Source organism: Orycteropus afer, unplaced genomic scaffold, assembly GCF_000298275.1.
Source record: "Orycteropus afer afer isolate SDZICR_OR568_19922 unplaced genomic scaffold, OryAfe1.0 scaffold00130, whole genome shotgun sequence".
Classification (NCBI taxonomy): domain Eukaryota; kingdom Metazoa; phylum Chordata; class Mammalia; order Tubulidentata; family Orycteropodidae; genus Orycteropus; species Orycteropus afer.
In genome coordinates, this window is record NW_006921717.1 from 7,561,475 (window position 1) to 7,577,621 (window position 16,147).

The 16,147-nt window shown below is 60.5% G+C and overlaps 1 protein-coding gene across 1 annotated transcript in view; it reads right to left on the reverse strand.

Moving 5' to 3' along the window:
* Positions 1 to 16,147, reverse strand: part of MYRF (myelin regulatory factor) — a 40,815-nt gene that overhangs the window by 5,777 nt on the left and 18,891 nt on the right. The window contains exons 6-24 of the mRNA XM_042781523.1: positions 14,925 to 14,986; positions 13,754 to 14,033; positions 12,067 to 12,317; positions 11,835 to 11,958; positions 9,977 to 10,172; positions 7,400 to 7,476; positions 7,111 to 7,221; positions 6,627 to 6,717; positions 6,060 to 6,260; positions 5,595 to 5,706; positions 4,968 to 5,077; positions 3,872 to 4,032; positions 3,719 to 3,791; positions 3,329 to 3,417; positions 2,972 to 3,040; positions 2,492 to 2,572; positions 2,232 to 2,317; positions 1,948 to 2,133; positions 1,479 to 1,730 (exon numbers count right to left, since the gene is read on the reverse strand). Of these exons, the coding sequence (XP_042637457.1) occupies positions 1,479 to 1,730; positions 1,948 to 2,133; positions 2,232 to 2,317; positions 2,492 to 2,572; positions 2,972 to 3,040; positions 3,329 to 3,417; positions 3,719 to 3,791; positions 3,872 to 4,032; positions 4,968 to 5,077; positions 5,595 to 5,706; positions 6,060 to 6,260; positions 6,627 to 6,717; positions 7,111 to 7,221; positions 7,400 to 7,476; positions 9,977 to 10,172; positions 11,835 to 11,958; positions 12,067 to 12,317; positions 13,754 to 14,033; positions 14,925 to 14,986 (2,612 nt within the window). The remainder of the gene's footprint in view (positions 1 to 1,478; positions 1,731 to 1,947; positions 2,134 to 2,231; positions 2,318 to 2,491; positions 2,573 to 2,971; positions 3,041 to 3,328; positions 3,418 to 3,718; positions 3,792 to 3,871; positions 4,033 to 4,967; positions 5,078 to 5,594; positions 5,707 to 6,059; positions 6,261 to 6,626; positions 6,718 to 7,110; positions 7,222 to 7,399; positions 7,477 to 9,976; positions 10,173 to 11,834; positions 11,959 to 12,066; positions 12,318 to 13,753; positions 14,034 to 14,924; positions 14,987 to 16,147) is intronic.

Here is a 16,147-nt window from a genome sequence, read left to right on the forward strand (position 1 = left end):
AACATCACCTCCTCCAGGGAGTCTTCCCTGATCATCTCCCTACCTTAGCCCAGATTAAGTGCTCTCTCCAGTCCCAAAGCTGCCTGCGCTTCTTTTCAGCCTAAACGTACTGTTGTATTTTCATGTCTCCAAGTTCTTTGTGGGCAGGGGCACATCTGTCTTCATTGCTCCTAGTGCCCTGTGCAGAGCCAGCCCAGGACAGCAGCCCAGGAAATGGCTGCCTAATGGGCACCAACTCTCGGGGTTTCAATTTCTACAAAACCAGTTTCCAATCTTTTTTTTTTCTTAAATCCCAAAATCCGTTTAATTAAAGATGATGCCCTTGTGACTCAACTTTCAGCCAAACAGTAGACAAGTCTGTAAGGTGAACAAGGAGCTCTTGTGGTACAGTGGTTAGAGCATCCGCCTGCTAACCAAATGGTGGGCGGTTCACACCCACCAGCCACTCTGCTGGAACAAAGAGGAGACAGTCTGCTTCGGTAAATATTGACAGCCTTGGGAAACCCTATGAGGGTTCATTACAAGTTGGAATTGGCTCTGTAGTAGTGGGTGTGGTTTTTGCTTTGCTTTCGCAAAGACTGACAGCCTTGGAAACCCTATGGGGCAGTCCTACTCTGTCCTCTAGGGGCACTGTCGGTTGATGGCCGTGGCTTTGGGTGTAAGGGGAAAAGTAACACCAGGGAGGTCCACCCTCCTTAGAACAATCAACCACACAAGATCAAAACGGCAGCTCTGGCCCAGGGTAAAACTCAGAAGGCAAGAAGAATTAGGAAAGAAAGGAATGGAAACAGGGAACACAGGAAGGGGATAGAATGCTATTACGCTGGGGATACTGTAAGCAATGTCATGCAACAGAACGTGTTAGGACTCGATGAATGGAAAACCAATGTGCGCTGTAAACTTTCACCCAAATCACAAAAAAAAGTTTAACAAAAAAAAACCATGAGGTGGCCCAATACTGAGAGCAGAGCTGCCAGGTGGAAACCGAAAGGCTCCCAGTCTCCCCTTCAGTGCCCTCGGCACCCGGGAGGAACTCTGAAAACCCCTGCTGTAAAGGGTTCTCTAGCTTTGTTAAAACCAAAGGTTTGAGGCCTGGGGAAAAGGTGGGGGATGTGGTACAACACCCTCCTCGGCCCTGCATGCTGATGTGGGAGCCAGGCTCTGGAGTCAGGCAGACGCGGACTGAATTCAGCCTTGCTGCTAGGCTGCCCGCCCCCCAGGCAGGTCGTTTCACCTGGCGATTTTATGTCCACTTCCTGCCCTGAACAGCAGAGGTAAAAATGTCTTCCTTGCCAGCATGTGGGGACGATTCAATGAGACAATCTCTGTAAGGAGTCTGGACCGATTGCTGGCACTTAATATCTGCTCAGCAAACGTCTGCTGACTGATGACGGGCAGTCAGGTGATTGGGCCCAGATGGCTCGGCCAGGGACTCTTGCTGGGCTAGGGTGAGAAGTGACATGGGGGAGGGCAAGTACCTGGCTGGCCCTGAGCCTGGGAGGGCTGGGCAGGGCCCTGGCTTGGCTGAGGGGCGCCTCGGCGGGTCCTGCCATGGACAGCCAGGTTGGGGCTATTCTTGGCTTTGCCATGCCCTCCAGAGAAGGGGACTGAAGGGCTGGCTACGGGCTCCAGGCTCTTGGGGTGCTTGGAGTGGCCAATGCCATTGGCTGAAAGGCCCCAGGACTTGGCTCTGATGTTGGTGACCGGCAGCAGGGCCGTCTGACCGGGGCCTGTGGACAGAACCCGGGACAGGCTGAGAAGAGGGGAGGTGACTGCCTCCTACCCAGCTATCTCTAGGACCCCCATCTGCCTTCTGATCCCTTCTGGAGGACTCCCCCAGTCTGCCTCCAGAGCCTCACTCTGGGCTCCAGGAGACTCTCACCACCACCGAGTCTTTTGGGGCTTTCTCTGGACTCAGGCAAGCTCCCCGCCCCAAGATGGCCATACCTGAGCGGTTAGTGGTGGGATTGGGGCTGAGACTGCGGCCGGGGCTAAAGCTGGAGCCGGGACTGGGGTCAGTGGCAGGACTAGGGGAGAGTGGTGAGCAGCAGACGACTGGGCAGGGGCGGCTGGAACACAGGTCCAAGGTGCGGACGGCCGGACCTGGGGACGAGCCGGGCAGGCCAGTGGTAACTGAGGAAGGCAGAGGCTGTGTGAGGCAGAGGCGCAGCAGAGCCCCGCCCAGAACATCCCTTCCCTGCTTCCACCGGCAGATCTGCCCCAGCACCCACCCAGCAGCAAAGAGGACCGTGTGCCAGGCAGCCTAGTGGTCACAAAAGACTGTCGAAGCTGCGTGGTCCCGAAGCTCTGGCTGGACCTGCTGGGGAAGGGTGGGCTGAGCTCAGAGGAGCTAGGAGAGCCTGCGGGGGAAGCCTGGGGGTCCCAGAGAAGCAGGAGAGGCAGGAGGGCATGGAGAGGGAAGGCGGAAAGGAAGCAGGAAGATGGGCATCAGGAGCCAGAGGCGGAGAGGGCGCTTGGTCCAGACACGTACCATGGGCACATGGCCTCACTCCCCCCAGGGTGCTGGGGCCGGAGCAGAGCCAGGAGACAGGAAGTGGACACGGCAAAAGAGCTAAGGGACAGCCGAAAGGAAAAGGGGGACAGGTGCACGGGAGGAGACAAAAGACACAGTAAGAGACGGCCCCCAGGAGCTGGGGCCACAGTGGGGCAGACAGGTCCTGCCCAGCCCTCCTCTCCCAGCCCCCCGTTCTGACCTGGACCGTATAGATCCCCCGACTCTCAGGCCAGAAAGAAACATCGCCTTGAGCAAGGACAGGGAAACAGCTGCCCACCCTGTGGGGAGACCCTCCCACCCGCCCCTGACGACCCCACAAGCCCCAGTCGTCTGAGTGCTGGAGGTGGGGCCCCCTTCGAAGGAGATGAACTCCATGGCTCCTCTGACCCTGGGCTGCCACCAAAGCCCCGCCTGGGCCTGGTAGCTTGGCTAGCAGCCAGGCCTCCTGGGACATACCCATCGGTGTCCACCAGGTCCTCCTCGGTACGCAGGCTCAGCACGTATAGTGTGGACATGGACACCACGCTGGGGCCACAGAAAAGGGTCAGTGTGAAAGCTGGGGCCACTAGCCAGTGTCTCCTCTCTAGAGCAGGGCCCACAGTCCTTGGACCCAAAGGCTAGGCTCCCAGGTAGTGCCTATAAATGGGTCTCCTCATCCCTGGGGTGGGGAGACATAACGGAGCAGCCCACCTCCTTCCCAGAGACCTCAGCCACTTGATCTCCCAGGCCATGCCTCCTTCATCCCTAAAGCCTGAGCCCACTGGGCACCTCGACTCCCCCAGCCAGCCACACCCAGAGCCCAGGGCAAGTCACCTGAAGGCCATGACCAACACCAGGGCAATGATGGTGCCCTGTAGGAAGCGCTGGCTGATGCAGGCCTGGTCTGGGGTCACAGATGATGACTGAGGCCAGAGAGGTGAAGGGGAAGAAACAGAAAAGACATGAGTCTGGCCCAAATTCAGGGCATCCATGGCCTTACCCACTGTGGCTTCTGCTGGACGTGGGGGAGCTGTGGGTGGGCCCATTCTCCCAGAGGGGCAGAGAAAGAAGAAAGAGGAGCGGGGGCTGGGAGGGCTGCAGGGCCAGGAAGGGAGGGGAGCAGCTGCAGTCCGTCAGTGAGGCTGGGGAGGTCCGAGCTGGCAGGAAGGCCGGGTGGGAAGAGGAAGCTGCTGGTCCAACCTGCCTCGCGTCCTGCCCGCTCACCTTGCTGGCCACCTTGGGGGGCCTCTTCTTATGGGGGACACTGCCTGCTCGGCTGAACTGGCTCCCCGTGTGGCTGCAGTGAGAGGGCCAGGGTCAGCAGTGCCCTGGGAAGGGGGTCTTTTCCTCTCCCCACGCCCCCACCCAGGCCCCGACCTGAAGGCGCCCGAGCTGCCCGAGGACTTGAGGCTGTCAAGCCGCCGCAGCTTGGCCAGCTTGTGGCTCCAGCGCTCCAGCTCGTCAATGCGCGTCTCCAGGTTGTCCGTCAGCTTACATAGCTCTTTCACAGCACCCACGTTCTCCATGAAGATGCGCTCCTGCCAGGGACGAGGTCCAGGGTTCAGGGCACGGCCAGCCCCGGGACTGCAGGCTATGGCCCCGGCAGGAAGCAGGAGAGTCCCGCTGCCCACGGCCTTCATGGAGGCTTCAAAACCGTCCTACCTCTCAACCTCTCCTCTCAGTCTAGCCTCAGCTCCTATGGCTCCCTGTGCCTGGCTCCAAACAGCATCCTCACCTCTGCCTCGGTGCTAGGCTATCCCCCCGGCCTGACAGCCCTGCCTACTCCCTGTCAGAACCCTCTGTCCCTTACAGCCTCCCTCCAAGCCCAAAGGATCCTGCCCTGTGACCTCTCCCCTAACTAACATGGTGCCTTAGACCACTGTTTAACTACTCAGTTGAGGCTAAAACATACTACCCACCCTCTGCATGTGTGGCTCACACCAGGTACACAAATGTTCATCTCAAACAACAAAGACAAATTTCAACTTGTGGTGACTTCGTGTGTGTGACAACAGAACTGTGCTCCAAAGGGTTTCTAATGGCTGATTCTTCAGAAGTAGAACATCAGCCTTCCTTCCGAGGTGCCTCTGGGTGGATCTGAACCACCACCCTTCTGGTTAGCAGCCAAGTATGTTAACTGTGTGCATCACCCAGGGTCTCTGCACTATAAACCACATGTTTAAGCCAGGCAATTACCATATGAGAATGGAGTAAAGCTTACTATGACCCTCACTTTACTGGGGAGGACAGTGACCCTCAGCCAGGTTCCTCCTGCCCTTCATCACACAATCATGGAGGAGCCAAGTCCCCCCACCTCCACTTGACTGCTCACCGCCTGCCCTGGGGGTGGGCCTATGGGAGCCCTCTGGAGACAGCGGAGAGAAAACTCAAGCTGCCCCTGCCTGGTGCACTGCCCACCCGTCTCTGTCCTCCTCTCAGCCTGGGGCTCCCTCCACCCCCCACACTCGCAGACCTTGTTCACCACCAGGAAGTTCTCTATGGTTTTTCCATTGGCAAAGACCACGTCTCCCGTGTCCTTCACAGCGTCAGGCAGGATCTCCTTTACCTCCTGGGCGATGACACCTGGGGACGGCCGAGCCAAGTGTGTGTGAGGGGAAAAGGGGGATGCACACAGCACCCTAATGTAATGAGGGGACAGGGCACTGGAGAGGGCAAAGTTCTGGGGGCTAGCAATCTGGCTTCCAAGGAGCTCCGGAGCAGGGGGTCCCCAAGCCACGAGAGTTCCCGGGGTGCAGTTCCAGGGGTCAAGATGTGAGCTGAGAAGGGGCCGATTCCTGGGAGTAAGGGTCCCAGGGGCGGGGACAGAGTTCGGACTGAGGAAGGCTGGACGCATCAGAGAGACTGAGGGGCAAGGATTCCCGAGTTCCGTCAGAGGGCGGGGTTCCCCAGTGCTGGCGGGGAGGCGACTCTCCAGGGACTGAGGGCCGGGGCATCTAGACTAGGCCAGAGTTCCAGGAGTCAAGGGCAGGACATCCCGGGAACAGGATTTCCAGAGGACAGGGACAGGGGCCTGGAGGCAGAGGGACGCAGGACGGGGTTCCCAGGTGCCAGTGCAGGTCCGCGCCCACCAGGCCCCTACCGGTCTCCGGCGCGGCGGCCTCGATGCCTGCGCTGGCCGCGAACTCAGGCTTGTATCTGTAGTGCACCAGCCGCATGCGCGAGATCCTCTTCAGCTGCTCGGTGGTGTCCACCTGCCGGGAGCCAGGACCCCCACTGAAGCCCTTCACTCCAGGGGCTGGCCGGGTGAGGGGTCGGAGTCCAGGAGGGCAGCAGCAGTGTGGAGGGGAGATGGGGAGAAGAGGAGACCCTGCCACCCGGGGCCCCGAGGTCCCGAGATGCAGGGTCAGGCCCCTCCTCCTCCTCCTGCCGCTCCTCCTCGCTCCCCAAAACCCCGCCCTTCCACCCGGCCCGCCTTCTCCCAAGAGCCCCGCCCATAAAGCCCCGCCCCCAGCGGCCCACCCCTGCCGCCAGCCCCTCCCCGCTCCGGGTCCAGGTATCCATCAAAGCCCCCCCCCCCCGACCCCGCCGACAGTCCCGCCCACACCTCCTGCACTTGCTCCTTGGCCCGCAGGTCCGAGGGGTGCATGAGGGAGCCCATGACCTTGACGTTGCCGTGCACGACGAGCGCCTCGTCTGGCCGGTCCGTGTTGATGCCCACGCGGCCGTGGTGGAAGACAGTGTCGGGCACCTGCGCCCGCTGCCACAACACGTCGCTGTCGCTTTCGAATTGGCCGGGATTGGAGGCCTAGGGCGAGTCGGGGTGAGGTTGGTCTTAAGGGGGTGAACAGAGGAGATGTGCCTGCAGCGTCCTGGGAAAGGAGGAAACCCTACAGCCGACCCACCTGCTGCAGCCAGGGCTCCTCACCCCACCACGCCCCAGCTTAAAACCATCCTCCCACTGTGGCACTGCTGGGATCCCAGGGGCCTAGCAGGTGTGCCCCACCTCCATGTTTTACTGTTAAGGAAACACTCAGCCCAGAGAAGGTGAGAGCCTTGACCAAGGCCACACAGCCAGTGCCAAGCAGGATCAGCACTGTGGCTCTTGACTCCCCAGTACCCCAGCATGTCTACCCAACAGCCTAGCCCCTCGCTGGGCAAAGGTGGCCCTTACCCGCACAATGATTCGCTCAGAGATCTGGGCGGCCAGCGTGTAGTTCTGATTCTGTGCGTGGGCCTGGAGGGCCACCACCAGCATGAAGTACCTGGGGTACACCGCGGGCATCAGAGCCGTGCCCCACCTTCCCCTGCCCCCTAGCCACCCCTTCTGGGTCTGGAGGTGCACAGAGCTACGCCATCCCACCCAGGTTCCCAGCACCCTCAGGAAGTGGGCATGAACACCTCATGGTATGGAGGGAGGACCTGCGTCTCCACTAGGGGGCAGACATGCCCCAGGGCCTGCAGCTAGGAAGCGGGGGAGAAGCCTTCAATCCAGAAGCCAGGCTCTGCTCTTCCCCTGCTAAAGGCTCTGAGTCTCAGCTCCCTATCAGTGGGTGGGTCTGTGGGACTCTGCCCCGGTGTGCTACCGAGGGCAGTGTCTTCCTGTCCCACTTCCCCAGAAACGGGGGCGTTCCCAGGGCGGGGTCCGGCCTGCTCACCTCTGGTCAGGGTTGGGCTTGCCCTTCTTACGCATGTTGTTGGCAGTGGTCTCGCTGAAGTGTAGCCGCCCCACGGTCACCTTGGTGACCTGCTCTGGGGGCAGATTGACCCTGCAGGGGAAGGGCAGGGCACTCATGGGGCAGGGAGGAGGGGGCAGAGAGCCAGGCTACAGAGGGGAATGTGTGGGACGTAGAAGCTATGGGCTCCTCACCGGCCCCCCTCAGCTCCCAAGCCAGCCCCCAGGGTTGGCCATGCTGGGTACCACCCCCCACCTGGTCAGACACTCACGTGACAGGGTTGAAGGGCCGCTTGCTTCGGTCGGACTGTGACTGCTCGATGTTGATGGACTGGTTCAGGGCCTCCAGCTGGGGTGGGCGGCAATGACACCTCAGGGACAGGGCTCCCCACCAGGTCTGCCCACCTGCACCCTCTCAGCCCAGGCCTGACCCAGCTGTGAGGAAACAGGGCAGCCCCCTCTCCGCAGCCTCACTTCCACACAAACTCAGGTGCCTTGTCACCCAGAATGGAAGACCTCACAAACCCCACACGCAGCCCACATCCACACCGCTCCCCTCCTCTCCACACACATGTTCAAACAGAATCATCCTCCTCACCCCACGTCCCTGGCCTTCCCCCACTTCTACATTCATACTTATCACCCCACACCCCCACACCCCCACACTACCCCTTCCCATCACTTCTGCTTGCAAACGTACACCCTCAGTCACCCTCACAGCCACAGCCCACAGCACTCCCTCACCTCTGCGTACAGATACACAAACACACACAGGCACCCTCCAGCTCCAGCCCCACACATCCACACCCACAAACCACTCCTCCACCTGTGTACACACATACACACACACCCCACATCCTCAGTCACCTTCACATCCACACCCTACACTACTCCCCAACCTCTGCGTCCACACACATACACATAAACGCACACCCTCAGGCACCCTCACAGCCCATAGCCCCTCATATCCACACCCCTACACTACTCCCTCAGGAGCTCTGGTAGCATAGTGGCTAAGGCACTTCACTGCTAACCAGAAGGCTGGTGGTTCAAACCCACCAGCCACTCCTCGGAAGGAAGGTTGGGCAATCCTACTTCCGTAGTGATACTGCCTCGGAAACCCAAGGAGGGGTCGCTATGAGTCGGGGCCGACTCGACGGCAAATAACAACAACAACAACAACAACACTACTCCCTCACCTCTGAGTACACGCACACACACACACATGCACACACCCTCAGTCACCCTCACAGCCCCTGGACCCGCACATCCACACCCCCATACTACCCCCCCACCTCTGCGTACACACACAGAACCTCATAGGCTCCACCCCCTCACACCCACCCCCATTCCCCCACCTCTCTGTACACACACACACCCTCAGTCACCCTCACAGTCCCCACTCCCTCACACCCATGCCCCATACCACTCCCTCATCTCTGCACACACACACTTACACCCCCACACCACTCCTACACCTTTGTACACATACACACACACCTCCTTAGTCACCCTCACAGCCCCCAGCCCCTCACATACATGCTCCCACACCTCTCCCTCACCTCTGCATACACACACACACACCCTCTGTCACCTTTACAACCCCCACACCACTCTCCCACCTCTGTGTACACCCCCAAACTAGCTTCCACCCACACCTAAGCCCACACTCTCTCCAAATCCTCTCCCATCCCACATCCCCCTCAACCCCTCTAGGAGCACTGGCTGAGCCATGCCAACGGGACGGGTCCAGCCCACAACCTTGAAGGAGACAGATCCCACCATGCCCCAGGGAAACGAAATCACCCACCACTGTGGCTATGCTGTGGGGGACCTAGGGGATGGGCCTCACGGAAGGTTTCTTGAGAGGAGCGCCATCACGACCAGTGAGGGAGGAGGAGAAAGCCAGGAGAGGGGGGCTGCGTGGCATGCTGGGAGAGTATCCCAGGGAGAGGGTGCTGGGAGTGAGACCCAGGGAGGAGGTGCCGGGAGGCCGTCCCAGGGAGAGGGTGCCACACGAAGACAGGCAAAAAAGAATAAATCCGCCAGTTGCCCTGGAGTTGATTTCAACCCATGGCCATCCCACTGCGCCCCAGAGGGTTTTCAGAGGCTGTGATCTTTAGAAGTAGATGCTTAGGGTTTCTTCTGAGGCCTCCAACCCCCTCTTAACCATCTGTACCACCCAGGGGCTGTGAGGGCAGGCAGGCAGGGAGGTATGAATCCGCAGAGAGGGTGAGGGCCCAGCAAATGGCAAGGCTGGGCCAAGCCCCGGGGAGCCTGGGGTGTGTGACCACCCATGCCTCAGGTGCAGCAGAGGCTGGAGCTAGAGCCAGAGCAGCAGAAGCTGCTGGGGGCATTCAGACAAGGAGGGGAGGGAGGAGAGAAGGGGATGGGGTGGCGGTGTTCTGGGGAAACAGCGGCAGGGCCAGGTGCCCCATGAGGCCCTGGAGCTCTGGTCTCTGAGAGGAGAGTCCAGGGGGATGGGCCAAGTTCAAAGGGAATTCAGTTTGGGACTGAGGGGCCCACATGCAGCCTTGGCAAGAAGTCCAGGAGACAGAGGGGTGAGGAGAAGGGTCCTGGCTGGGGATGCAGACTTGAGGATCACGGGGTAGAGAGGGGAACAGGGAGCTTGGGTGAGAGGGCCAAGGGCGGAGGATGGAGCCCGGAGGGACAGGGGAACAGGGGAAAAGGTGGCAGGGGGCCCAGCCAGGCCAGCACAGTTAGATTTAGCATTTAGCAGCCCGGGGGATTTCCTCACACACACAGTCACTTCCCCTCGGGGGTTTTTCTATACCCCAAGCCTTCCTGGCCATCCTGCCATGCCCTCCCTGCTGGGCCCCCAAACCTGCCTTCACTCCGTGCAGCTTCAAGTAGAAGCAGTCCAGAGGCTTGAGGCCTTCAGGGGTCTTGACGTACTTGGGCTCACCCAGCATACCGATATACACCGTCACCTGGAAGTGGTTCTTCTTCTGACACACGAAGGCGTCGTCGCCCACCGAAAAGTTGAAGCCCTTGTCGGCATCCACGCGGTAGGTGAGCATGGGCCTGGGAGGCAGGGAAGGCGCTCACCCGTGGCCCCAGCCGCGCCTGCAGAGTTGGTCCCTGACGCTCGCCTTTCAAAGCAACTTCCTCTCCTGTATCCCCGGGACCCTCATACCACCCGCGGGGCTGCACCCACTTCTCAGAAGTGGAAACTGAGTCTCTGAGAAGATACCAGCTCAGGCGGGCCGACTCCCCCTCAGCCAACATTCTTTTCCCTACAGGTCTGGGACGACTACCCTGCCCTGAGGATGGGGGAGGCAGGGAAGACCCCGAGATCTTCACCCTACTTGGCTCCTTCCCAGAAGCCTGCCTGAAGCCCCCCTCCCTCACGGGAGATGGGGTGAGGGGTTGCGCCTGGGGAGCCTCACTGCTCCTGACAGTTGGTTGCCATGGAAACGGTGGAACCAGGCGCCGGCTCTGGGAAGGCCTGGCCCCTGCCCACCAGCTTGCTCAAGCCCCCAAACACCTCTATTATGACGCCCACTGTCTGCCCCGTTAGGGAGACAGGCACTTCTGGGTGGCCTGGACTTCCTCTCAAACTCAACCTCCATTTGCTCATCTTTTGCTGGAGGATAGTGTCCAAGTCCCCCTTGGGGGACCTGCAGGTGGCAAGAGAGGGGACAACTGTAGCCTGTGGCTTGCCCATCTCACTCAAGTCTCTGGGCACAAGCACCACCCCTGATGGTAGCAGGAGGCTGGGCCAGGAGAATGCTTGCAAACTTGTGGGAAGTCACCTTTGGGCCTGGCTGCCACCTACAGGAAGGACCGGGGCTCCACTTACCTGCCTGACCAAGCAGAGCCCCCACCTAGGAAGTGCCTGGGCCATGCCAAGAGCTTTAGCACTCTGCTTCCTGGTCTGAGGTGGCAGGGCTGGCCCAAGGACGTTGGGATAAGAGTAAGGGGCTTCCTGTTCAGGCTACAGGGGCTAGACCCCCTCCCAGACCTGCCCCCAACATTGCAGGACCCTAGGGGACCCTTCAGGCACTACCGAAGCTGGAGCCCCCCAGTACAGCCCTAGGGCCTTCTGGCCAAGAATCCCACATAGCCCTTGGCACCCGATTCTAGATGGATCCAAGATCCAGCCACCCTGCCCTTGCCCACCAGTGGTCAATGTGAGCTAAGGGGTGTCACCCTTTCGTCTGCTCACTGGCCTTCTAGAGGAGTGAAGGCAGTAGTCCCTGCCCACAGGACTCCTGGCCTAGAGCCCGGGAGCTGAACCCATGCAGGTGCTGAGCGAGAGCTAGGAATGCCGGGCAGCCTCTGGCGGAGTCCTCCCCACTCCCTCCTCCTCCCTTCCAAGGAGGGAGCTGCTGGAAGGGCCCCACTTACACTCAGCTTCCTGCTACCTTCCTGGAATGCAGGAGGAGGAGGTGGAGGGGAAGGAGGAGCTGGAAAACACCCACCCACCCCCTTCTCCTTGACTTGGCTCCTACGGGCTCCTCCCCAATGGACACCACCTTCTTAAGGCTGCCTGCGTCTGGCCTAGAAGTCAGGAACCCAGAGCCTATTTCCTCTTGTGTAAAATGAGACCATCTTATACCCAGTGCATTTTCCACCCAGGCTCTGCTCCAGGACCACGATGCCAGGGCTGGGGGTCTGGGTGCCCAGGTGAAGGGGTCCCCAGGATGGAGTGGCCAGAGGCGTGGAGGTGGCCCCAGCACTCACAGCTCCTTATAGTTCGCATCACACAGTGTTGCCCACTTGTTCTGCTGGTGCGGCTGCCACTTGATAGACTGATAATTGGGGTCCAGGTAGGAGCCACTGAGGCTATCATTGTCCTGCAGGAGACCTGGAGGGAAGCAACGCCCTTGTGGGCCCCATCCTGGGCCACCTAGCCCCCTGGCCCTGGGCTCTACTTCCCAACTTGAAGGGTTGCTCCATCTGGCCAGCCATGTACCTGGTGATGGTGCACCTGGTGGGTGCCAAGGTGGCGTCTGGACCCGGGCGATGCTGAGGGGCAAGGAACCCGGTCCTGGGGAGAGCGGGCCCTGGGGAGGCCAGGGTGGGGATGGGGCTCGAGCAGGGTGCGGGGGCAGGGCCGTCATGGTTCCGGGCTCCTGTTTGATCATTCCATTCAGCATCTGGGCATTGAGGGTGTTGGGGGGTGAATCGGAGTGTTTCCTCTTCTTGGAGGGGTGCGTAGGGAGCCTGGGGGGACAGAGGTGTGAGCCATGAGGGCTGGCTCCCTCATGTCACCACCCTGAGGCCCCTCCCATTGGGCAGTACCCCTTCTGCCCTCTCCACCGTTTCCAGGTGGAGGACATCTCCTGTGGGAAGGCCCTAGGCTTTGCCTCTTTGGTGCTTCCTGGGAGCTTAGACATTCCGCCACACTGTGCTTCCCATGACTGTGTGTTAATATTTTTTGTGTCTGTCACTCTTCCCGAACCCCGACCAGGGAAGCCAGGAGGGCAGGGCCCATACCTGCCTTGTCTGTTTGTCCCCATCGTGCCCAGCACAGGGGCCGGCACTCAGGGAGGGCCCTGCAGCTATCTGTGGACTGAACTGGCCTCATCCTGTGTCACTCCCCCAGCTCTTTAGGGTGGGTGATCTTATGGAAGAGAGCAGCCTCCTTGGGGAAAGAAGCCACAAAGGGTCTGTGTCAAAGGGCCTCGGGGAGTGGGGAAAAGGGGGAGGCCTGCACAGCACCCCTTCTCTTTACACAAAGCTTTGGAGGGAAATCTTTCCTTGAAACTTTCATGAAATCCCAGTGTGGAAAACAGTTAAAAAGACAACTGTGCAGGCTAGAGTTTGAGACTCCTGGGCCCATGCCTGGAACCTTCTCAGAAACCCAAGGACTCCATAGATGGTTGGACCATCACTGGGGTCTGGGCCCCAGCACAGACCTCGAGGTCTGCAGGCCCAGGTTCAAACCCTGGCTCTGCTCCCACCGAGATCCGTGACCTGGGCAAGGTCATCCCTCCCCCGCCCCTGCCTCAGAGCCTCAGTTTCTCTCTCTGTGCAGTTGTTGTTGTTGTTGTTATTTGCCATCGAGTCGGCCCCGACTCATAGCGACCCCTTCTTGGGTTTCCGAGGCAGTATCACTACGGAAGTAGGAATGCCCAACCTTCCTTCTGAGGAGTGGCTGGTGGGTTTGAACCGCCAGCCTTCTGGTTAGCAGGCAAGTGCCTTAGGCACTATGCTACCAGAGCTCCTCTGTGCAGTGGGGGTGGCAAAAAAGCAAAATCACTGCCGTGGAGTCGATTCCGACTCATAGCGACCCCTCCTTGGGTTTCAGAGGCGGTATCTCTATGGAAGTAGATTGCCTGGTCTTCCTTCCGAGGAGTGGCTGGTGGGTTTGAACCAGCAGCCTTCTGGTTAGCAGTCAAAAGTCTGAGGCACTACGCCACCAGAGCTCCCAGTGGGGGTGGCAGTGCTCACCAAGTAGGTAGTTGGGAGCCATCAGTCATGGCTGTCAATTCCCCAGTGTGTTGCTCATGGAGATGGGACTACACAGATCCCCAGCTTCCCTGGGGAGTCTCCTGCCTTCCCTGGGTGTATCCCCATCCCTGCCCCCCTGTCTGCCCTCTGATGCTGCCCCGGTGCCCCCACGCCAGGCCCTGGGGAGGCAGCTGCCCAAGTCTTACTCAGCTCCATGTTGCTGCAACAGCTGGTGCAGCATCTGGGACTGCTGGGTGTGGTGGAGGTCGGCGGGCGCCAGCCCCTGCCCCATGGCAGCATAGGGTGGGATAGGGGGCTCGGCCTTCATGTACAGGTCCCGCTGCAGGACGGGATAGTGAGGGGGGGGCGGTGGGGGCGGCGGAGGCCCTGGCAGATGGGCTGGAGGGGGTGGTGGGTGCTCCAGGCGGGACGGCACTCCCACGTGGCACAGGGTCTCAGGGGTCAGCGTCCGCAGGAGGTGGGCGTCTGCGGAAACGGGGAGAGGCGGGCATCGGAGACCTTCCTCACTTGGGTTTCGGCAGCTGTTCTCCCAGGGAGTGGGGTCTCCAGGTTCCCAGTGCCTCCTCAGCCAAGGCTGGGGGCTGCCCTCCCACCAACCCCGGGTGGGAGGAGGGTTGGGCAACAAGAGGCTGGTCACTAAAGGCCTGGGCAGAAAAACAAGACCCTGCCCAGGGGGCGGGCAGCCCTTCACCCCATCCCAGCCAGCTCCTTCCCCGGGGCCAGGCCAGCCAGCTCCCTGCCAGGCCTGAGCCTCCTCTGGGCCTAAGACAGGAGTCTCCCAAGACCCCCAGCCCAAGCCCAGGCCGCCCTCCTCCCTCCGGCAGCCCCTCTACTAGGCTCCCAGGGGCCAGCCCCCCAGCCTGAGGGGGGAGGCCCAGCTCCCTTTGTTCCCCAGGAGGCATTCCAGGGATGTTTTTGGTAAAATAAACAGAACTCTTGACCCTTCTTGGGGCTTTGGGAGCCAGCCGCCTGCACGTCATTCTGCTCTTGGCCACCTGGGGGCCCCTGCACCCCTGAGGACCCCACTTGGGTGGGGTGGGGCGACCGAGGTGTCACACTGCACCTGCGGCCTCCCCCGTCCGTCCACTTACCGCCATAGGGCGCGTCCATGATGGCGCAGGCAGGCAGGCGGTAGCATCACCAGCCGGGACACTCGCAGAGGCCGGGCTGGCTCCCCACCCACCCGTGGGGAAACAATACCCAGCACTGGGGAGTATTTGACCAACGATAATCACAGCCTGTTGGCAGCCCTGGCCCCCTCCCTCTCTCCCTCCTCCCTCTCTCCCTCCCTCCCGATAAGGCCGCCCCAACCACTTGCCCCAACCCCAGAGGAGAGGGCGTGCCCGCTGGACTCACCATTCACCTGCTGGGGGGAGTAGGCCTCGGAGCCTGAGTCTGGGGGCGAGTCCGGCAGTGTGCTGTGGAAGGAGGAAGGGGCACTGGGTAGGCAACCGAGCATCCAGCAAGATGCTTCCTCTGAGAGGTGGGGATGAGTAGGGCCTGGTCCCCTCCTATAGACCAGGGCCGGGGGCATGGAGAACCTGTCAAGCCCACCTCAGGGACATTTCTGTGCTTCGGGTACATAGCAGGGCCTGGGTCTCAGCTGGAGGTGGAAGGGTCTTGGATCCTGCCAAGAATCTCCTTTGACTTACTAGGCACTCAGTAGGCCAGTGAGCAGCGTGCCTGTCTGCTCAAGGGGTGGGGCCAGGCCTGCTCTCCAATTCCCAGACCCACCAAAACCCTACTTCCGGGAATGGCGAGGCCCTGGAAGACTAGGCCTGGGGTGGCTCAGCAGGTCACCAGGGGGCTGCTCTGCTGGGCAGGTGTGGCTGGGCAGGGAGCCAGCTCTACGGAGCCCGGGCTTATTTTTGTCTTGCAGGTTTTGTTTTATCAGTGGTTTGAGCAAAAGAACAAACTCAAACCTGAGAGGCCAATGCGTCCTGTGTGAACCCTGTGCTCGCCCAGGGAGGGGAGCTGCACCGTGTAGGGATCCTGTTCTTTGCCATCCCTGGTGTCACATCGGGAGAGACCCCCGCCCTGTGCCCAGGGAGCTGCCAGGCCCGATAAAACACAAATGGTAATATACGGCCCCCACCCCAAGGATGGGCGAGGATGCTACAGACAATCGCGTGGGGACTCAAACCTACGCTCCTCGTCATGGCCTCCAGGCCCCACGGGCTGGCCCAGCCTCTCCAGCCCCACGTCCACCATCTCCCCCCGGCTCCTGCACTGCCTGGCAACGGCCTTGGGTGTCTCTACTGTGCCTCGCTCTTTCTCACTCTCCAGGCTCCACAATGAAAAGTCCTGAGTCCTCTGTCACACACTCTCATAGGGACCTCATGTCCCTTCCTCCAGAAACTCCTGGGAGGTCCCAGGATCCCTGTACTAGGCGATTAATTAAGGAAAAGCTCTCGCCCCCACTAGTCTGTAGGACCCCCTGTAGGATGAATATTTCTATCTCGTTACCACTGAGAACAAGCCTGGCAGGGAGCAGGACTCTCGGAGGTGGGACCCTCCTGGGGGCTGCCCTGGCCATCAAGTCCCTGGGTAACCCCGGACAAGCCCCATTCTCTCTCTAA